We start from the raw sequence: 23,022 nt of genomic DNA, 5'->3' as shown, positions 1-23,022 counted from the left end.
TTTGGAAGTACTTTGCTAGCTGTAACTCATTCCTAAAAACGGTGTGCCCGTACTGATACTGTTATATCAACTTGTAGTCCAAGATTTAGAAAATGAAAATGTATGTTGAGATTCACAAAATACCCAAGAGAAGTCCAAATATGGCTTGAGGTATTTTACTAAATAAAGAGAGGTGAGTGAGGGGAGGGTGGAGGGAAGATGGGGGAGGAGACATGAAGCAAAAGTCCACAGTAGTATACAGCAAACAGTACTCCTGAGAGGCCAGGGAATAAATGAAGGTTTTCCATGAAAACATCCAGCTCCTGGAACTTGTCTGCAGTGAGGGAAGCCAGTCAATCCCTTTGCTGTGCATGATGGAAGCTGGCACTCCCAAAGGACAGGGCACTGCATCACCTTCCTATTAACCATTCGCCCCCAGACCATGGCATCAAAAGCCTCTCCGCATCTCTTAAGCCACTTTCACTGTAGCTGTGTAAGAAAGTAAATTAGGATGTATAGAGAAGGCTGTGTGAGGGCTTGTTCTGTGAGCCCAGCAGCTGTGGTGACTCCTTCATTCCCATCCGCCCTGGGAAGAGGCTGTACCCTCAGCAGGGACAGCCCAAGCCAGGGAAAGCTGCCTCTGGCCATTTCACCTGCTCTGACCACACTGTGAGACCCAAGGATCCACCAGCACCACTCCGTGAGGGCTCCTGTGGTGGCATCGGCACCACCAGGAAGGACAGGCTTCTGCCTGCTGCATCTCAGGACCAGACCCTGCATCTAGGTGGGACACTGGGTTTGGCTTTGCACAGTTGGCCAGCTTGTGGCCTTTGGCTGAGAACGCAAGGGGATCCACGTACAGGAGAGGCTGGTGAACATGAATGTTGAGCCCAAAAGGAATGAGTTCAGCCTACAAACTAACTTACATGCCACCGGACATCCCCTCTCACCTCCCTCCCTCTGCGGTAGAAGCTCAGGTGGGTTTCTTGGCTTCAGGAAGATAAATTAAAATGAAGGGCTGAGAGATCCTGTGTCAAAACCTTCAGTCAGTCCACCCTGTCTGTGGTGTTTGCCCCTGGACTGCTAGTCATGTTCTGCTAGGGCAGACGGGACCAGCCTGCAGATACTTTCTGCTCTTTTAGCTACCCTAAAACAAAAACTCATAGGTGCACATGCTACGAAAACAGGATGTCAGCTTTTGTCAGAAAAGATCACAAGAGGTTTGAGGTTTTTATCTTTTTCTTAGCTGCCTCTTTCTCTTTCTCTCTCTCTCTCTCTCGTTTTCTTGCTCCTTCCTTCTCTTGCTCCCTCCTCCCCCCTCCCAATATCTGTCAGCACCGAGCACAGTCAGAGGGAGAGCGGAGATGGCGGTGGCCGAGACGCAGCTGTATGCAAAGGTGGCCAACAAGCACAGGAGCAAAAGCCCCTCTGTACTCCTCGAGTCTCTGCTGGCCAAAGGATTCCCAGCTCACATCGCGTGAGTATTGCTTTCAGCTGCCTTTGTACAGTACAAAGTGTTTATCTTAACAACCTGAAAGCAGACAGCTTTCCATCAAGAGAGCCTGTCACTTCTCAGGGGTGATGTCTCCACATGGGGATCAGGCTTGTCTGGCTTTGAATGCCTTGTAGAGCAGCATGTGTTTTTCCTATTGCTAAAACACCCTTCTCTGGATCCATTTTTAAAAATACTGCGCATATCAGAAGACACACACCCTTCCGCATCTTGAGGTTGAGAGACTTTGCAGTGAACTAAATCGATATGCACTCCTGGGATGTATCCTTTCATTTTTTCCACATATCATTGTCATTACAAGGGAGCTATATGTGGATGTAACTTCTACCCAAAGTTTGCTTCAGGTCTGGCAAAAATCTCTTGCTGAGTTGTGTCACTGGAGACTGTTTTAAAAGAGTAAGCTCGTGTGGCAAGATGCCACGTAAGTGTCACTTTTTCTTTCTGTCGTCAATCAGGATCTCTTTCCAAATGCATGTCCTATCTGGAAAATGTCAGGCACTATCCTTGGCAACTCTATAGAGGGGAGATAAACTGGTGGCAGCACTTACAACCAGGTTAATGAAAAAGAAAGATGTTGGTCAGTCGTCCTCCAGACATGGCACTGGTCAGACAGGGATGTTTCGTGAGGGATTTGCAAACTTCTGAAGGGCAAGTCTGGACACCATGGTTGCAGCTGATTGTACCTCAGACTTATCAACGCCAGCTGTTCAGAAAATGAATCCTTTTATTTAAATGTTAAAGGAACCCTCATACGAGTATTTGAAAAAGAAGACCAATATCTGTGTAGCCTCCATTTTGACTCTTAATTGAAAATTAAAGTGGAACTGGCTTTATATGTGAGTGCTGTGTTGATTTTCTAGTGGATCATCTTTAGACACAATGGCACAGCTTACAAGGAAGCTGTGGGTTCTTTTTTCCTGGTTATTTCCAGTGGAATTTTAGCTGTGGAGCTGAAAATCTGGCTCATAATTTCTGCAGTAGATACAGTAAGTTTGGTCACCCCAAAGTAATAGCTAGTTTTCACTTTTTTTTTTTCCTTTTTTTTCTTTTTTTTTTCCTTTTTTTTTTTTCTTTTTTTTTTTTTTTTCCTTTTTTTTTTTTCTGTATGTAGTGTTCTTCAAATCCTCTTCAAAAGACTTTCTGCTATTATTGACATGGCTTTGTGCTTTCAAGAATCAAGAAACTGTGGACAAAGTACAATGCAAGTCAACATAAATTGACAAAATGTTCAAAAGCACTTTGTTTCTTTTTTTATTTGTCTTTACTGACTTTAAGACATTCAAAATTTGGATGGCATTTTATAAAAGCTTTTAGCTGTCTTTTTAGTTCCTGGATTCAACCATAAATGAAAGTAGTTAAAATTTTTCTTTTGTGATGTCCTGGCCCGAGAAAAATAGGGTTTGTTGGAAATATTATGAAATCTTTCATAATGTAGCCACATGCAAAAGAAACATTTTCAGAAAGAACAAAAAAAAATAAAAATACTTTAGGATCAAGCCTAGCTTCAGATCAGAAAAATGGACATCTTAGACAGAACTGAACCATGTCAGCAGTTTTCTGCTTTAAGGAAGAGCCAGCTTATTGTCCCTGTAAAGATACCATTTTTAATATAGATTTTCAAGGATTTATTCCTACTGTTTATCTGAAAGACTTTGGAATATACAGAATTTATCTTAAGCATTATCTTTCAATTGTTCACCTTGAAAGCACAGGATGTTTAGTTACAACATAATGTTCTGCTTATAGTGAAGGCTGAATAAACCCTGCTGCAAAGTACTTACAACCAACTCAAATGATGGGATACAAGGCAAGAATAGGCACAGAGGGGAGTATGAGGGAGCAAGATGTTGCTGAGCATCATGACAGGCTGTGGTCTCAGGTCACTATTTGTCTTATTACTTTTATGATTGTGCAGGCCTTATGGTAAAGAAAAGCTGAAGTCAAGCTCTGTTTGCAAAGCCAAGCTCTTTCAAAAGTGCTCGTTTCTGAATGGGAGGAGCAGCATGGCATGAAGTGATAAAACACTTGCACTGAGGTGTAGCAAGTGGGTGACAAAGGCTGGCATCACCAGCAGAGCAGGAAAGGCTGTGTGTGGAGCACAACAAAAACACCAAACATTTGTGTTTGATGTGATGGGGAAAGGGGAGTCAAAAGAATAGCAGAAGTGCAGGTGCTACTTAAACACTGGGGATCCTTTGGCTTCCAGAAACTTACCATTAGGCACAAAAATGTGTTCATATGAAGAATATAGTTGTCATTTTGAAAGATCTAAGGAGAAAAGGAAATGTAAATCAAATTTGATCCCAGAGAATGACAGTTGCATAAATGAGAGAAAACTGAGACATTGTCCCTTATCTTAGATTGAGCTGTTGGCTCAGATCTCATTCTTTTCTGGGCTACATAAGTCCTCACTCTAGATTTTCAAACCCCAATGTAAGCATGTTTTGCTTTAGTTGTATGTGTGGACCTGAGCCTGACATTTGAATCTGGGCTTATCATTAACAAAAACATTATCCCATGAGCAGAGCAAACACTGCTCTTACAGTATGTGGAGGGATGGCTTACCCAACACTAGGGAAATCCATGTAGTGAGTAGGACTACTGAGGAAACATCTCCAGAATACATCCTGTGGGCATTGTGTGGACAGGTTACCATTCTTCAAGGCATTAAATACTTGCAGTGGAACAGACTGTCTGGAGGGCTTCAAGAACATTAACATTTGCCAGGAGTTACCTAGTCATTATAGGTCCTGTCTGTGCTGGAAAATAGACCCAGTGACCACTGCATGTCCATTCTTCTTTATTTTCTAGAAGTCATAGGAAACAAAGCTTAATGTATTTTGTTATTCTGATGAATCTGTTTTGTTTTCTTCTAGACAAAAAGCCTTGGCTGCTACTGGTCAAAAGACAATAGAAGAAGCTGCAAAATGGTAAGCACCAGTGATTTCTAAGGTGTGCTTTCACATTAAAGCTGACTAAAAACACTTGTTCACATGCTGATTCTGTCACTCAATTTAAAGTTAGCCTCTGTTAAAAACCCTGCATATGAGGTGGGCATTTTTTGTTTGTTTTTTCATTTTAATGCATGCAAAGAAAGAAATAATTTTATTTGTGCTTCTTCTGGGAAGCAAGGTTTTTTGTAGAAAGCCTGAGGTAAATCAGGAGCTGGGTAGCACAGGGCAGTCTTGGGCACAAGCAGCTATTTTTCCCACAGTGACATTTCAGTGACTTTGTCACTGCTGCTCTTGACAGACACTTGTCCTCAGTTTAACCTCCTGCTTAATTTTGGACTTGGCTGCCAAGTTCTGCTCATTGGAAAGGGACCACAGGCTCCTTGGCCGGGGCATGCATTGGGGCATGCCAAGGAAGGCACTCAGAGATGTAGCAGGGTAAATATCCATCCTGGCACAGCACTTACTCCTTGAGGGACCTCCTGGTGTGCACCCTAGGGCAACAGGTACGAAGTCACAGGGTCACCTGTCCTCTTCATCCCTAAGGAAAGGAGGAAGAAAGCAAGGAAAATGTCTGTAAAAGAGTGGCTGCAGTTACAAAGCCATGTAGTGCCAACGTGGGGTTAAATGGCAATGACTGAAGGCAAACAGATCATATTCTTCCCTTGAGAAAGTGTCATTACTAAATAAGCTGAAAGGCTGATGGTCAAAGGGAGGTGTCATTAGAGCCAAAATCACTTGTTAGCCTTGACAACCCCCCTTCAAGTTTTTTTATTTGTCTGTACCAAGACTCCTACAGAGTGGTCACTCTGTTATCAGAATGTTGGTAACTCACTTTTTTGTTTTAATCCATTCTCAAGTACAAGCTAGTCTTTCCTGGGTTTTGTCTTCCTTTTTGGGGGGAGGTGTTTTTTGTTTGTTTGTTTGTTTGTTTGTTTTTAGGTTGTTTGGTTGGTTTGATTGCTTTGTTTTTGAAAGCTAGATAAAACATTTGAGAGTAATATGTTCTTCCCAAAGTTTTGTCAAGGATGCCGCCAGGCTTTCTGAAAATCGCCCCCAGTCCCAAAGCTGTGAAGTTAAACATAGAGCATGTGCAGAACAAGGTGGAGTATATCATCACCTGGGATACAAACCTCTGATCTTTGCCTATGCATTTTCTGATTTGTCTTGTTTGCTGTTATTAGGTCTGAACCAATATGACAGATCTTTTTGAGTATTTTTTTAATCTTTGAATATTTTTCATTTTCTCATCTTTCTACCCACTGCCTCTTTTCCCTCCTCCAGTCCTCTGTTTGCAATCGTGAAAAAGGGGGAGAAATAATCCTAAAGACCTAAATATATATATATATATTTTCTTCTTTTTGCTTTCACACACTGAAAGAATTGAAGGCACTTAATAAAATACAGGGTACACACACACACACACACACACAAAGCTGAAAAAAAAAAAAAAAAAAAACACAAAAAACAGTAAAGGCCTATACAGCTCCATTGGTTAGTATACGAGAGGAATGTTATAAGAAGCTTTCATTTTAGCTTTTCATTTGTCAGAAAGTACCAACTTTGTATTTCCTTTTTCTAGTTTCTACTATGGACGTCTTCAACCAAGGAAGGAAAAGTAAGCAGTGCATATGTTTACACTGTGTGTCATGCTTTTAATTTCAGGTTGCACTCTCACTGCAATGATCCCTCTCTGGATGACCCAATCCCTCAGGAGTATGCTCTTTACTTGTGTCCCACCGGCTGCTTCTATAACCGCCTGCAGGAGTTTTGGAAGGAGAGCAAGCGCCAGTGCGGGAAGAACAGAGCCCATGAGATTTTCCCTCACATCACTCTCTGCGACTTCTTCACGGTAAGGCATGAAAAATGTGCAGCTCCTCCTTGGAGATCTTCAAAAGCCTGGGCTTGGCCCTGGGCAGCCTGCTCTGGGTGGCCCTGCTTGGGTAGGGCTTGGAGCAGGTGGCCTCCAGAGCTCCCTGCCAGCCTCAGTCATGTTGTGCTCCTGTGATCCCATGATCTGTGATGTTAAACCTTCCTGCCTAGGGTATCTGTGTTCAGACAACTGTGCAGCAGGGATAGTGTTATCACTGGATGTAGACAACTTTAATATTAGACAATCTCAGGAAAACTCCTGCCTCCCCAGTAAGCTCCAGCCAGTAGGCCATAGCTATGGTGGGGTGAGCCAGCTTTTACACTTGCTGTTGAAGCTTGTAAAAAAGAGAGAAGCAGGATGAACAGGCTCAGAAGGAGCAAGAGGAGGTGGAGTATAGTCTGGCAGTGCAATTAAATCATTTTCTCAATAATTTTACACGGAAATTAGGCTCCTGACCTGGACTTCTGGTTGGTTACTTTCTGCTTATGGATGCTCCTGTCCTCCTACATGGTCTTCTGAATGCTGAGTAACCCTTCAGCAAACATCTCAGCAAGGCTGCTTCACCTCTGGGAGTGAATGTGCCAGTATCAGCAATGACCAGCAAGGAGTCGCTGGTCTGGACAAACTCTGGAGCTACCTGGAATCCAGTTTTTGCATGTTGTTGATGCTGAGCATGAACACCAGCTGCATCCGAGATGCACTGAAAAAGAGATGAGATAGAGCAGCTGCACAAAATAATTATGTTAATTATATTTTCATACTAAACCAGGCTGCTAAGCACAGACAGTAAAAATACAAGTATTTTGTTGAAAAATATTAAATAGCATAGTATTCTGTGGCCATTAATCACAATTATGCACAACAAAATCCATTAATTGATAATGAATGCCATGCTTATGAAAGCTGTCAAGTTTAAAGGCCTGGCCCTGGAAGATATGATTGAAATGCATCCCTCACCTCGTGTACCTCAGCCCTGTTTCAGGTAGCATATTTCTAGGGATAAATGCACCCTCCAGTGCTATTCTCTGGTCCTCAGCTGTCAGCAAGAGCTGGCCTGGCTGCTTCACATGTAGAAAGCGAGACCCACTGACCTGGCTCCCACCTCCTCCTCCCAGCCCTGCCCCTCCTGTTTCCCAGTGCCCCACATCTCCTGCATTGCATGGACTTGTCAGCCTCGGAGGATCACAGCACTTGCCCTGGGTGCAGGCTCCCACCCACCCCTTTCCCCCATAACCCAGCCTGCAGGTGCCCCCTCAGTGCATCCCTCCTCACCTTGCCTGAGCCTCACTGAGCACTGGGTGTGTGGCCCAGTGCTTGAGGGAGAAAGACTGTCTAAGCAGCAGGACATGGTGTTTTGTAGCTCCTTTCTTCTCTTCTGCTCATCCTCTTCAGCAGCTTGACCCAGTGCAAAAGCCGAATGGGGCAAGTAACGCTGCTATGGAGAGTAAAACAGTGTGGAAAGGAAACATCACTAATGTCTGTGCCTTTGGCTGGATGGCAAAAATTCCATTTTTGTCTATCCACTTCTTAAATTGCTTAATTGCCACTTTTTGTGGAAGTGTGGCTTTGTACAATCCTTTAATTTGCTGTGATTAGAGCATTAAAGATCACAATTACAAAGATTCCTTATTAACTTTCCCGTGTCTGTTGCTCAGCATCTGAGATGTTAAAGTTTTAACCAGAGTGATTCCAGCTAAGGACTGTAGGATACAAATTGCAGTAATAGTAGTAATACAAATTCCCGTAGTAATACAAATTCCTTCTTAGAATTGAAAAGGGAAATCATGTTCCTTGCCTCATTTCAGATTGGTTAGTGCACACATGTCAGCTGGTAAAATCTTTTGGCTCTTTTCTACCCTGCCTAGATACAAGTAAAGGTAAAAGATCATCTCCTACTATAGCACCAGGTTACTGTGCTGCCCAAGCTGCCTGATACTAACGATTTTAATACCAGAAATTTCAGGCAAGTTTGTAAGTGTGTTGTCTTTCTCGGGAAAAAATGCCTATCCTGTTTTCTGGTGTTACTGTATGAGACAGGCTACCAGAGCAGCTGTTGGTCTGGTGGGTGAAGGATGCTCCTCCTCTGTTTTCTTTCAGTGCGAAGACCAGAAAGTGGAGTTACTGTACGACATCTTAAAGCAAATCGTCAACAACTTTTCACAAAAATTTCCACAAACTATTTCCCTATCACTACATTCATCCACCAGCTACCTTGGTTTCTTTATCAGCGACAGCCATGCAAATATCCTCAAAGAGATTGCTGTGGCCTTCTCTTCAGAGGCTTCAGCCCTGGCAGGTAGGATCAACATCGGAGGGAAAATGGGTGGCTCATCACACAAATGCTTAGACATGACACTGAAACCAACTCCTGTGTCTCCGCAGCAACCTAGCAGATGTTTTACTGCAAGTTTCCTCCTACAGAGTCAAAAATAACTTGGCATGGGGAGATTGTTGTAGACTCCGAAGATACAATGCTTTTCACTAGAAGGTTTCGTTTTAGCTGAACTCAATGAGCAAGAAAAAAGAAAAATACTAAAAGCTTTTATAAATTTCTTCTTCTTTAAGAAATCTAGTGAAAGGTTTTACATGGTTTTGTTTTGGTTTACCTTTATTTTCTTGATCTACACGCTGAAGTGTTTGGCTGTGTAACTGGAGAGGACATTGATCGGGATATCCAAGACAAGCAGGGATTTAATCCTCCCTATCTCCAGACCTTCAATACCCACCTTTTCTTCACCACCGACCAGTGTCATGATTGCGAGGGGACAGAAGAAAAAGAGAAAAAATGTGTCTGGAGGAAACAGGCCAAATCCTAATTATGCTTACTTCTCCATCTGACATGCAGCTTTGGGAAGACAGCAGACTGACTTGGGGATGTTCAACTCCCTGTAGCCAGGCTGAGAAGGAAGGCAGAAACGAAAAAGCAAAGAAATGCAGCCTGGCAGGCCTGGGTTTTCCCTAGTGCTCGCATAAGTCCTTCTCCTCCTGAAACTGAGTCACCCATCTCCTTTCAGTGGTTATGTGCCAGCTGGGGATCTCCCGCACCCCCGGATTTTTTCATCCGAAGCACAGCAAGGGCAAACAAATATTTTAAACTCATATCACCAGTTGGTGAAGTGCCTTGTACGCTAGCAGTTGTCAAGGTAACAAATTAAATAAGGAAATAGAAAAATATATTTAAAATCAGGCCTGCAGCACTAAAGAAGGGAGACCTAAAGAAAAGAAGTAAAGCCCTAGGAGCAGACACATACTTCCAGACACTGGTGCAATGAGCACTGTAGATATTTTCCAAACAACACCGAGAAACCATCTTCAGTGGAGACTGAAGGGGTGCTGCCCCAGAATAGCTAGGTCTGGGAGAAGAGAGTTTGATATATCTTAGACTGGGAAAGGAAATCAAACATTTTTTGTTTTGTTTTTCTTTTTTCTCACTGCTGAAGCTAAGGGGCAAATCCAGTCCAGATTTCTGATTTATTTTGGTATTATTAAAGCCATGACATGCAACAAAACAATGATTCAGTAAAACTATGGTCTACTCTACTACTAATCACTAAGATATTTCTTGTATCATGCAAAGCATGTAGGATAAAACAAGAAGAGGAGCTTTAAATGACCTTCACTTCTATGTTGTGATGTGAAGCTGATTGCTTTATTCCTAGATTGCCATGTGAAGCCCTGCCTAAAGCAGCTCCACCTTACCTTGGCTCACAAGTTCTGTCCTCACCACCAGAAGACTTTGGAGCAACTAGCCAAATGCATTAACCCGGGGGAGACCTGCCAGTGGGTAGCAGCTCTCTATTCAAGAGACATGCGTTTTGTGCATTACCAGGTACTGTCATCAGATTCATTTAATTTTCTGAGTCTGTGGTTAGAATATTTCCTACACTTATTTTGCTTTTTTTTTTCTTTTTTTCCATGAAGAAATCAGTGCATGCACAGTACAGTCCTTCAAAATGCATGGTTGTTTCAAGTACCTCTTTGGGCTGAAAAACTGTGCTCTTGAGTCTGTAGGAGATAAGTTTATGGTTACCTGCTTGACCTGCACGTCAAAAAGATCTAATTCCAAACTCCATCAGAAGAACTCATCTTACAATTAGCTAGGAGAAAACAAAATACTGGAAGTGATGACCTTTGAACATTTGCTAGGACTTGTCAGATCACAGCTCTGCAGTAAAATTTTTTTCGACAGAATTAGTTTTCTTGGTTGTTGAACCATGATGCACCAGTGAGCAGGGCACAGTTGTCCCTGATGATCTTCAGCTTAACAGACTCCCAGTTAAAAATAGTCAATATTTTTCTGGTTTTCATTTCCAAATTTAAACTACGGAATGATAAGCCGTTGGTATTTTTCAATCAGATCAGTGTTTCGTTTTATTTCAAGTCTCATATTGGGTTTTGGTCACACTCAGGAGAGCTGCAAATAATCCCCAAAATAGCTGATAAAGATTTTGTTATGTTTGCTTTCAAATAAATTTGTACTAGTTACAGGAAAAGCAATTTTATGAATACCAAGTGCCTATTTTCACACGCACTTCATATGCATTGTTATGTATCTGCTGAATTGCCACGAAAGAGCAAGCTGCAGCACAGGAAATGGTGGTGGTGGCAGTGTCCAGTGCAGGGTTGAGCGCATGTCCCCCATTTGCTGCCACCCCCTGCAACAGCCAGCTCCATCCTGACCAAGCTCTGTCCTTCCCCAGACACTGAGGGCCCTCTTCCAGTACAAGCCCCAGAACATCGACGAGCTCATGATAAACGCCGGGGACTTCATCTACGTCGACCCAACACAGCAGTCCGATGTCAGTGAAGGCTGGGTCATTGGGACCTCGCACCGGACCGGCTGCAGGGGTTTTCTTCCCGAAAACTACACAGAGAGAGCCAATGAGTCAGACACGTGGGTTAAGCACAGGTTGGTCACAGTCCTCTCCACACGTGCTGGGGCTTTGTGGGTGCTTCTTGTTTTATGCAACTGGTTCTCCTCCTTGCTGCCAGCTGTGGGCTGCCAGGAGAGAGCTGGAGTTGGGGTGGGATGTGGAGGACAGAGGGGGTCCTCAGGGTCTGGTTGGGAAGATGAGATTTCTGAGTGGAAAGGAAAAGGACACGCACCCATGGAAATCCAGAGTCCATCTTCTCAAAGGATGGCCTCTCTCTGCTCTCGAATAACCTGAACATCCTAAGGAATTTTAAAAGTCCACATTCTTTAGAGTAGACTGGGCCTTCAGCATGGCTTCCAGCTTTCTTTTCTTTTCTTTTTTTTTTTTTTCTTTCTTCTTTCACATCTTTTCAAGAGGTTGCAAAGCTAACTTGAAATGAAACCACGCGAATGTTACTCTACCACCATGCGCCCACCCTTGCCTTGTCAATTCAACCTGTATCAGCAGGCATCTGCCTGGCTTCCTGCACTTTGCTCTGCAGCTGACAGCGTGGCTGATGCTACTTGTAGATTAGAGATAGCTTTTCGGAGCAGGAGGTGTAGGTGCGGTCCTTGCTGAGCTCTCAGAGGCAGAGAGGAGGCGAACAGGTAGTGTTTCCTGCTTGAAGCTCACACTTAGAAGGGTTACACCCAATACATGCCATCGCTTCATTTTATTTTAGCCTCATTTTTACCAGACAGACCATAACTCAAGAGTAAAGTGGTAAACTAGAATGCATGTCTGTGAAAAATATTGAGTGGAATATGCATTGTGTCTGTCATGCCTGTGGACAAAATTGTGACTTAAAAATCCCTTCTTTTTTTTTGTGTACACCCATATGTTTTTTTATGTGTGTATTTGTGTGTGTTGCTTTTGCCTTTTTTGCAGGGAATATGCTTTCATACCAGGTTCAAAATTTGTCACCCAATCAGCAAATGAACCTAATGTAAAGCTGAATGGAGAAGTCCATAATCCTGTTACATCAAAGAGTGTAACCAATATTCTTTCACTTCAGGTAGTTGTTTTTTTTTTTATTTCTTATCTTTCCCACATAGTTGTGCAGATATGCTATTAAGTAAAACCATTTATAAAATTTAATAGTTTCTTCCTGGTTCTCCTTAATATTTTCATATCATGTTGTAATATATATATATATATATATATAACATTGCATATTTAAAATTAAATATTAAATTAAATATGCATACACTCACACTGCACATTATAATGTCTCATATACATTTTGTAGTATATACAATGTGGTATTACCCTTGCCTTCTTTCATAAAACTCTGTTGCTCCCATAGTAGCCCAGCACACGAATTCTCTGTGCACAGATGCACAGCACAGGCTGTGCAGAGGTATGGTGACAAGACTGACAAGTAAGGTGCAGGCACATCTTCCCGTCTTTCAAATGGTTTCATAGCAGAGTAACTAGAGCAGTATCAGCGTCATTGTTCATTGTTACTTTTATGCCCAAATTCTACAAATGACACGTTGGGAGGTTATGTACTCATGGATCTTAGCACATGTAAATGTTTCATCTTCTTTAATGTTTTAGGTACATAGCTAATGCAAATAACTGCACAGACCTATAGAAACAACGGCTACTTGGACAGGTTAGCACCACTGGGATTACATTTTTGTTGAGTTTCAAAGCCAATTTACCAATTTTTCCTAGGTTTCCCAAAGAACTTCTAGTAGGAAGAGTAAAATAGAGAGGGACTCTGGCTTTTCCCTACAGCATGTTTGCTCCTATACTGCCTTATTAGCTCTGACTGTCAAGGTGGTCAAAACTGTATTTTACATCTCAGGCCTTTCCTGACATGCTGCAGAGACCCCTTTGGTCTTGGTGGTCCTGCAGAGAGTCTTCTCCCCATGCTGGGGGATAAGCCCGGGTTCCTTTGTATTAATGTCAGAGAAACTTGAGAGCACCCTGAGGGAACTTCCATCCTGGGGCCCCACAGGACAACTGTGCATAGAGCTGTAAGACAGACACTTCTGCAAGAGTTACATCCTCTCACCAGCTCTTGAGTGCTCTTGGCCCCCTTATCTATCTCAGATCTGTGGCAGAGGCACAGCTTGGCCTGAGGAACACTTTTTGCAGATGTGCACGTCTTCAGTCTAGGAGCTTCCCCAGCCTCTGAGCTCCCCCCAAACAGAAAAGCAAGACCACAAAACCTTAGTTTTAAACTCTGACCTCATGGCGGTTGATTAGTGCCGTATGGCAGAAATGCAGTAGTGTTTAGCAAAATACATATATCTCATACCACTTCATAAGAATTCCCTTCAATGCTAATGAAGATACACATCACTAACCTCAGCGTTGCAGCAGTAATGCTGCGAGGGGTTGCTGTTGAAAAGGATTTTAAGCCTTTGAGCAGTTCCTCTTTATCTTTTCATCTCTATCTATGTTCATTGTAAACTAACCCCAAAACATTTAGAATGTAATTGTAGTTCCATGCGGACTGAGGAAAAATGTGGCCTTACAGGAGATCTGGGTTCACTGCTAACTTGACCACACACCGTCAGAAAAGTGTGAAACTAGTATTTTCAGTAGGAAAAGAAACACTTAAACCACTTAGCTAATTTCTCTCTTTTGTTTATACCAACTACAAGATATAAACTAGAATTATAACCCCTTACCACACTGGAATTAAAAGATTTAGCAGCACTACCTTTCACTAGTGTAAACAGAGTTAAAACCTAACATGAAGATCAGGGATATTCTTCACTTGCCTTCAACAGAGAGCCAGTCAGGGTTACTATTTTCATAAAAAATATGTTTTATCAATTCCTTTCTTTCCCCTTTCTGTGCTTGTTATAAACCTCTTGGGACAGCACTGCTGTTCCTTGCTCTGTTGGGCAGCATCCAGGAACCCAAACTTTTCATGCAGGTTATATATATAATGTTGTAATGGAAAACAATTTTTATACAGCTTTCTCAGAATGCTACTCTGCGAAGAGCTGTGCTGGTGATGCGCCACGGGGAAAGAGTTGATCAGGTCTTTGGGAAATCTTGGCTTCAACAGTGCTTAACTGCAGATGGTGAGTAAGATAATGTGAGGATCTTAGCAAATCTGAACCAAATTTACATAGCAATGGGTAAAAAATTTCAGTCTCCTAGGTGTAGATGTAAATGCTGACACAAAAGAGTGACTAACATTGTACAGTCAGGCACAACACAGCTTTGACCTTCACGTAACCAGTACTTCATAATGTCCTACTGTCCTTCAAGTTTATGTTGGATAAACACCACAGGCCAAAAAAAAAAATACAATAGTGGTACTATTCATATGTCTCAGTGGGAGATGCACAGAAAATGAAATCTCTACCACTAGTTACTCAGCTGACCCAGGTGGTGTTTGTCAGGTCCCTTCACATTTCTGTGCTCAACTCAGTGTCAATGATCTGTTGATACAGCACATCCCTAGCCAGACTTGCAGAGGAAGAGCAAGAGCAAACCATGGTGGAAACGACACATAAACACAGAACTAAATGAAACGTTGAATTTCCTGGCTCTCTCTCTGTCTCTGTCAAAAAAATATTTGTGGTGGAGACAGCAAACCTAGAGTAGGGAAGTGTGTATTGGGAGGAAGAAGGGGAACAAGAAGGAGGGGGTGTTCAGAAGGAAGCTTTGTGTTGACAGTCTCCTTCATTATGCTGGAGATCTCTTATATTTGTGAAATTCATACTAGATAATGAGGCCAGTACCTTCCAGCTTCATAATCAATTCATTAGTTTCATTTTTCTTCAATGGAAATGTTTTTGGCAATGGCAAAAGAATATTGATAGGGGATTTTTGTTTCATTTGAGTCCCACAAGGCCAAATTCTCATGACTTTTTGTCCTCTTTTATCTCTACCCCCTTCTTTATCTCCTTCAGAGCTTGCATAAGAGGTGTTCTTTTGTTAGGACAGGTGATTTCCCAAGTCAGTGTTGTGACCTTAAAACATGTTCCCTTTAAGGTAATGGTAGTCACTGTGGGTTTTCATCAGTGAGATGCTATGTCCATACTGCTGAACTGATCCTGTATGCATTATTCAGGCCCTGACCCATGATCCCCCACTCCACTTGGCTATTAGCTCTCTCCTCAGCATGGTCTTGGTTGATGGCAGCTCCCCCTCACCCCCAGTTTCTCGGCAAGTTTTGGAGAGAGCAAAGACCAGGACCTATCCTCAGTGTTCAGTGTGGGTGTAGGAGGTAGAGGGAAGGGAGATTAGCTCTTCATGCAGGTGCCCTGCTGCATCTTTTGCCCTCGTGAGCAGAGAAGGGCCCCTGGCCTGTTCTATTTGCCAGCAGAGGTGTAACTCTGGGCTGAGAATTCAAAAGAAATGGAGCCATTACAACAAAATGCAGACTGTATGTATGGCTGCTGCCTCCCTCATACCACAGCAAAATGTTCCACCTCGTTTCAGGAAAATACTACAGAGCAGACCTCAACTTTCCTCCCACCCTACCAAAACGGAAAGACAGCATGAAGCATTTTGAGCAAGATCCTCCTTTATCTTGCTGTGGTATTTTCCAGTCAAGACTTATAGGTAAGGTGGATAATATCTTAAAGTAAATCTAAGGTTTTGGGAAGCAGGCTTTTATCATCTGCCAAAGCTCACATTGGCTTTGTAGCAGAAATACTTCCTAGCAGCACTCTTTTTGGTAACATCTTCAGTTTTGCCATCTTCTTGATGGGCAACCACTGCAAGTTCTTGTTGAATAGTAAAATAGAGAACAAGGCTGGTTGCTCATCTTGAAGATTCAGACTGCTAGTTACTGGCAAATAAATTCAAAAGAAAGAAACTGCAGTACTAGCTGTGTCCTGCTTCAAGTCTGCAAGGGACTAACGCCTTACTCAGTTGTCACTAAGTGAAGGGGCTGGCTGGAGGATGCAGCTTCATGGTCAGCAGATTGTGGTCACCTCATCACAGATAACTGCCGGATGGGTGATATGGGTTAGTCTGACTCGATTCACTCACCAGACAAAGTTGTTTCTGCTCCCTGAGCTTGCATGCCTGACTTTGACATAGAAATCTGGTGCAAGTGCTTATCTCTGATGGTTCAGGCATAAGGAGACCGCCAAATACCTAACTGCTACTTGCATGTTTGGAGTGCATCTGCTGTAATTACCCTTCCAACGCTTGGTCGCAGCTGTTTTTTGGCAGAAAACATTTTGCATCAGTTTCTCATCCATGATGATTTGTAAAAGAGCACCTCACATTGCTGTTCCTACCAGGGGAAGCTCTGCTGGACCAGGAGGTGGCAGTCAGCTACGTCTACTCGTCACCTGCCCTCCGCTGTGTACAGACAGCCCATCTTGTGCTTCAGGGTAAGGCAGAAAAACTGATCGCGTGCTTTCACCACTGTGAGAAAGTCTTTGTCAAACTTCTTTGAAGTCTCTGAGATGAGCAATTAAGAAGATGTACAACTCTGTGTTTATTTATTGTCGTTTTTAATCAGGGAAGACAAGGTGTTTTTGTCTGGCTGGTAATATAGGCAGCAATAAATCTTTTGCTGGGTGTATGATCTGAAGAGCTCTATCCTATTAACTCTAACCCTCTCTCTTTAAACTGATGTTATGTGAAATGGAGGCATTTCACATAAATGGACTCTGATGTCACTTGAAATGGAGGCATTTCACAACAGGTTGAAGTCAGCACTAGGAGCCACAAATCAAATTACCACTGGCAGCTCTTTCAGGAAACTTCCTGAGCCAAAACACAAATGTTCCCAGTGCTCTGAAGGATACCTGTTTGAATCAAGGAACATGGCATTCTCCTCAAAAAGTTTGCCTTTTCGAGCCAAATGATTTTACTTATTTAGGGACATGGTTTAGTGTAGACTTGGCAGTGCTAGGTTAATGGCTGGACTTGACCATCTTAGAGGTCTTTTCCACCCTAAATGATTCTATGATACTTCATATTTTAGAACTTCTGTCCTTCCTCCTCTCCCATCCCCTCTGCTTCTCTCCTTTTCCCTTTTCCTCACCTCTCCCCTCCAACAGGTCTGTTAAAGGTTCACAGTTTACCATCTATACATCAATATTAGTAAGAGTGTGCATTTCTTCTGAGATCTCATGCCACTCAGTAAATTCTCTTGAGAATGATGAATAAAAGAATGTATCTTTTTACATGAGAATTCAATTTTTGACACTGTAGGATGATTTATTGCTGCAAAGAGGGTCACTGAGCAAAATGCTATATAAAAAAGGTTTTAAAAATCTTTTATAAAGTTTATTCAGATTGCAGCATTGTTGAGATCTTTTCTTCTGTTCTCTTCTGTACCTTGGAGATACTTACAATAGAGCTCAGGGAATAACAACAATGTAAGAATTTTTGGTGCCTTAGCATCTGTCAGACAAGAATATGTTGACTTCACTTGAACAACACGATCTCTTTTGTTCAACAATAAGTAATTCATTTTAGTAATGAAAATATTACAGCAAACAAGGCAGAATGTGCTGCCCAAATGTAACACTTTGTGTGTGCCTTTCTCTTTTTAAGGAACACTTCCTTTTTTTATTTTTCAGGGCTTAAATTAGACCAAAAAGTCAAAATCAGGGTGGAACCAGGACTATTTGAATGGACCAAGTGGGAAGCAAACAAAGCAATTCCCAACTTCATGACTCTAACAGAACTGACAGAGGCCTCCTACAAAATAGATACAAGTTACAGGTAATTGCTCTGTGTCTAGCTGATAAACCTGGTTCTTTTTCTCCTGAAGTACCTCCTCACCTCTTCATATATTGTAAACCATTATGAACGTTGCAAAAAATGGGTCATGCTGATCAATTTCAAGCCTGCATGATCTGTTCTCAAAGAAAGATATGCTGTTTGGGGTCTTGTGGCAAGAGTCAACTTCGCTGCTCTAATGTGGAGTCACACAGGCAGGTAGCATGTGCACACATATAGCAAGCAGGCTCACAGGCACACATCTGATGCTTGTGTATGGGATCAGCCCTTCTCTGATGTCACCTTTAATTCTACCACGGGGTTGAGAGAGGTGACTCCAACACAAGCCAGCTGTCCTCCTGGTTTTGGGGGCAGGCAGGATAACAGCACTTCACTACAAGGAGTGTTCATGCCCCATTCTGTTGGGGAAGGGGGTGTTATGTTTTGACTTGCTCAAAGAGAAACACTGCTCAGAAAGGATTTTGGGGGAGGCCCCACAGCTGGGGGAGGGGGGTGATGCCACCTCTGAGTGCTCACAAACCACAGTGGAGCAGGAAATGATCAGCCTCCAGTTCAGCCCAGCTCCTCGCCCTGCTCTCACTCAGGCTGCTCCGTACGTGCAGCGCACAGCCTGCTCCAGGAAATTGCTCAGCTAATAAAAGTTTGTGTCTGGGGTTTCTCACAAGTATAAGAAAGGAAACTTCTAGGCTCTTAATGTATATCTTGCAATTAAGCAAGCATCTTCATTTGAAATTGCATAATGGAATAAAATTCTTAATTTTCTTGGGTCATTGTACATGCTGGTGTGTTTTACCACCAACAGACTGTTTTCCCTGTTTATTTCAATACAGAATAATTTGCCTCAAACTTCCACAGAGGAAAGGGTGCAACTGTAGAGCAGTAGAAAGTGCAGAGGAAAGCTCTGAAGCAGCGCTAACTGCAGCTTTCAGCCCCCTTGCAGCTCACTCAGGTCCAGGCAAAAACAGAGCAGATGAGCTGTAAAATTGCACGCATTATTCTGCTTTCTTCCTGTCACGTGCAGGGTTCAAAATCCTTGGGTTTCAGGGGGTGGCTTTACCATACTCACCCACTGCAAGGGACAGCAATCAGTTGGGTCCAGTCCCGGGCTGTTCCCTGTCAGTGGACTTAACCTGGCCAGAATTAATATTAGTTATGATTAACAATATAGTAGGAGCCTGCCACCTGGTTTTACCACTTATTTTCTAGTTCTGCAGTTCGTGCTGACGGAACGTACTGAGGACTCACCTGTAAAAGTACACTATGATACCAAGCCCTACGACAATATGTTAATCTAATCTCATTCCTGCCTATTCACCGAATAAGGAGACTATCAAATTGGTGGGGCAGTTGTTTGTAGAAAGAAATTAACACCCTGGGAGGCCAGCAGGGCCTCTCACCACCAGTAATTTGGCCTTCCCAGCTGCCTACCCTTGGCACCACTGGCCACCACGCATCAGGGCACCGCAGGCTATTCCTCTGCCTCCCAAGGACAGATGCAGCTGGGGTCATGGAAGCTGCTGAGAAGCCTTGTGATGTGTCTGGGCAGGATACATGGTGTTTATCAGGTTTCTGACATGGTGTTTTGCTTAGGGATGGTGCATTTTGGTTTACATCCTTGGAAACACACTATTTTTTTAAATCTAGCAGTGAGAGCCTTTCCTATGCATTTGTCCAGCTGATATTGGCATGCCTTGTCCATTGTTGAATTTGATTTGATTTGATTTGATTTGCTTACTAAGGAGGTTTATACTGAGGGACTATCTCTTGAAAGCATTCATGTCATCAGCGTCTTGGTTTGAACCCGGTCAGGATGGCTGGAGCTGGAACACTCCATGTGCCTGCAGCCACACAAGGACGGTGGTCATTACCAACAGAACTGCTCAAAGCACAAGCTTTTCTTAGGAATTAAATTTTTAACAGCATTCACTGTAAACTACAGGTTTAATTAAAGCACAGTTTTCCCTGCATCTGGTGCTTTATGCACTACAAAGTGTAGTCATAAGATTTAATGTAAGTTATTGTGGGGGAAGCTAATGCAAGCTGAGATATCAGCATGCCAGCTAAGTCAGTGGATTATCCAAGATTCTTTTAACAAAGTCTTTCTTCTCTGGTATACTCATTCAATAGTGCTAACAGTGCCCAAGTATTCATCTAGATTAACATATATTTGTGATTTTATTGTCAGAAGCAACATGCCACTCTCTTCTCTGGTACCATCAGAAAGTTATGAAGACTATGTAAGCAGAAGTTCTGCAGCTATAAAACAGATCGTCACTGCTTGCCCCAACAAAGGTAAAGGTTTCAGATCTTTGTATATTCTATTAGACACTTTCAATACCAGGAACAGGCAGAGATTTGCCAACAGAAACACATTTATCATGGGTAGTTTGTATTGCACAGAGTTCAAGGCAGACTTGTAGTTCTTGGCCTCATCTATACTAAATCAAAATATATTCAATTTATGGGATAGGGAAAAAAAAAAAAAAAAAAAGGCAAAATTAAACAGAAGACTGCTAAATTGCAAGAGTTTGTACTTCGCATGGTCATTCTACATCAGGTTGCAGCTCAGCATAAGATAATCTATTTTTTCTGGAGAGCTGTTAAGAAACGTGTTTTCTCACTAGCTGGCAGGTTTACAACAAGTTTGATTTTTTCTGAGCAGCACAGTTCACCCTGCCACATTGCCAAAGATGTCTGGAAAGTCAAACAGCCCCTAAACAACCTTATACCATCAGCATGGCAACCTGACAGTGCTGCAACCCCCTTTCTGCTTCTCTTTGCTTACTGTGGTGTACCAGGTGTCATCCTCATCGTGGGCCATGGCTCCTCCTTGGCATCTTTCACCCGGCCTCTGATAGGGCTCCCTGCCAAGGACAGCAGCGACTTTGCCCAGGTGGTCCGAAAGGTAAGAAGCCTTTTCATTCAGCTTGAAGCTTTCTCTTTGTGTTGCTGTGCTTTTAATATGGAGATTTCTTAAGCAGCGAGGCATGTGTATAACTGCATGCCAATACCAGTAACATTAGCTTTCTCAGTACAAAGGGAATCTCATGTAGTTCTAGCATAGCACTGATGGATAAGAGAAGCACTTTGTCCTGTTGAACAGCATGTACCTAGAGGCTAACTCTTCAGAGGAGATTTTCATCCAACTCCCATGGGAAGTCAGTGCCAGGTAACACCTCCACATGAGAGGCACATGTGGAAACTTTTCCCTCTGGCACAAGCCTCCTTGATATAGAAGCAGGGCTAAGAGCCTTTCTTCTCCCTGTGGTGTTGTGAGTGTGAACTGCAGCTATATTCAGTGACTCACTCTAAGCTGTATGTTTTTTGGGTCACTGCAAGTTCACAGCTTAAGTGCTCAGCTACAGAATGAAGTGGAGGAGGGTTTTCTGCCAGCTTCACAAGTGAGGCCTGGACTTGAGACTCTGTCACAGAGGTTTTTTGTTTGTTTTATTTGTGCATTAGCACCAGTGGCAGATTTTTACACCCCCATTTTCTTTACCATCTGCCTTGGTATTACCAACAGGAGAATTCAGTTGTTAGATATATTTTTACCACCCGCTGTCAAAGCATAAGGAGTGAACACATCTTGATCTTCAAATCCAAGCATGAGTGTAGGGTGTTGACACAGGCTCAGCTATTGCACCACAGGCCTTCAGTCTGTTTTCAGTTTGCTTCAGAAGCAGCAAAATGTCCCATTCTCTGTTCCCAGAATGGTCTCAGGATCTGCTCTTCTGTTCTTCTACAATGACTTCTTCGTGCCAAAGCAATGGCCATGCCGGTAACTCCTGCTTGTGTCCTTTCCTAGATCCCTTCACTGGGCATGTGTTTCTGTGAAGAGCTCAAAGAGGGGAACAAATGGCAGATGGTTAACCCCCCAGTGAAGACATTAACTCATGGAGCAAATGCAGCATTCAACTGGAGAAATGGTATCGTGGAAGACTAGAAAGCCAGCTCTGTCGTAGCAGCTGTCAAAAATGAGGTGGAGACAGCTTCTGGTTCAGCACAGTCTGTCAGTTCATCCAGAAAAGTTACAATGGGTGGAAATTGCCCTCTCTAAGTAGTCAAAGCACAGAAAACATATCTGAGTTTGGTGCCTAAATTTTGCTTTTGCTTCTGTGACTGAGAAAAGGAACCACAGAACTGGCATACAAGAGAGCAATGATTCTTCTGGTGGTGAAGAAATTACTTTTTAGCCTTTTTTGAAGGTACCATGTGCAACATTTAATACATACAGAACTACCTGGTTATAAAATCTATTGGTAAAGGCACTAAAGTAGACATTGTTGCATTTTCTGAGACCAAAATACAGCCAGTAAGAATTGCTTTTGTTACTTGGATATTTTCAGACAAGCAGAGAAATTGGGACCAAATAAAAGCCATCTCCTACCCAAAGAGGAGATCATCTCTACCTAAAGCCGCTTCATTTCCTGTTGACTCCTCCAGTTCTGCAAGAGCACAGAAGGAGGGGACATACCATAGTGACAATTTATTTATCTCTTCTACAAAGGAGGTTCATTTTCTTCCACAACAGCTCCCCTACTCAGTGATTCCACAGTGATCCATACTGCAAATGGGACTACAAGATTTCCTGTGGAGAAAACTGAACTGATTGCTTTACCGTTGCTGGGGCAAAGAAGGATGCCCTGCATTACTGTACTGGTGACAAAACCTTGACGTGAGCAACTCTAACTTCTGTACGCTTCCTGAGACGGCACTTGCAGGACAAGAGCTTTGCTTTGTGCTGTTCTGTGCCAAAATATATAAATGGTGACACAGCTGCCAAACCGGTCGTCTGACAGGTCTCTGTAGCTCTTCTCTTGGATGTTGGTTTGCTTAAGGAAGTGTAGCCCCAAAAATTTATGCACAAACAGGAACATGTCTTGCCACAGAGTCAGGTTTCCTTTCTACATGATCGTTTTGGGTAACTACCTCTGGGAAAGCACAAATGTTTCTTTCAAAGGGAGGAGAAAAATGGAGGTTTCACTTTCTCTCTTAGCATGACCAAAAAAAAACCAGTCTAATTATCATTCTTTTTCTCCCTGCACTTTCTTGACACCTCTTTGCCTGTGTGCCTTTAGCCTGAGGGCATGCAGCAAAGCCCACCCGGCA

At 42.8% G+C, this 23,022-nt stretch overlaps 1 protein-coding gene across 1 annotated transcript; it reads left to right on the top strand.

Moving 5' to 3' along the window:
* Positions 1 to 759: 759 nt before the first annotated feature.
* On the top strand, positions 760 to 22,697 carry UBASH3A (ubiquitin associated and SH3 domain containing A). Its single transcript, XM_084530596.1, has 15 exons — positions 760 to 956; positions 1,315 to 1,456; positions 4,369 to 4,422; positions 6,109 to 6,295; positions 8,414 to 8,612; positions 9,976 to 10,145; positions 11,017 to 11,225; positions 12,118 to 12,244; positions 14,168 to 14,276; positions 15,646 to 15,768; positions 16,458 to 16,550; positions 17,751 to 17,895; positions 20,099 to 20,205; positions 20,712 to 20,818; positions 21,719 to 22,697. The coding sequence occupies exons 1-15, from the start codon at positions 857 to 859 to the stop codon at positions 21,854 to 21,856; spliced, it is 2,010 nt and encodes a 669-aa protein (XP_084386722.1). The 5' UTR covers positions 760 to 856; the 3' UTR covers positions 21,857 to 22,697.
* Positions 22,698 to 23,022: the final 325 nt, after the last annotated feature.

This window comes from Aythya ferina, assembly GCF_964211825.1.
Source record: "Aythya ferina genome assembly, chromosome: 1".
NCBI lineage: Eukaryota > Metazoa > Chordata > Aves > Anseriformes > Anatidae > Aythya > Aythya ferina.
This window is presented reverse-complemented; position numbering and strand designations above follow the sequence as displayed.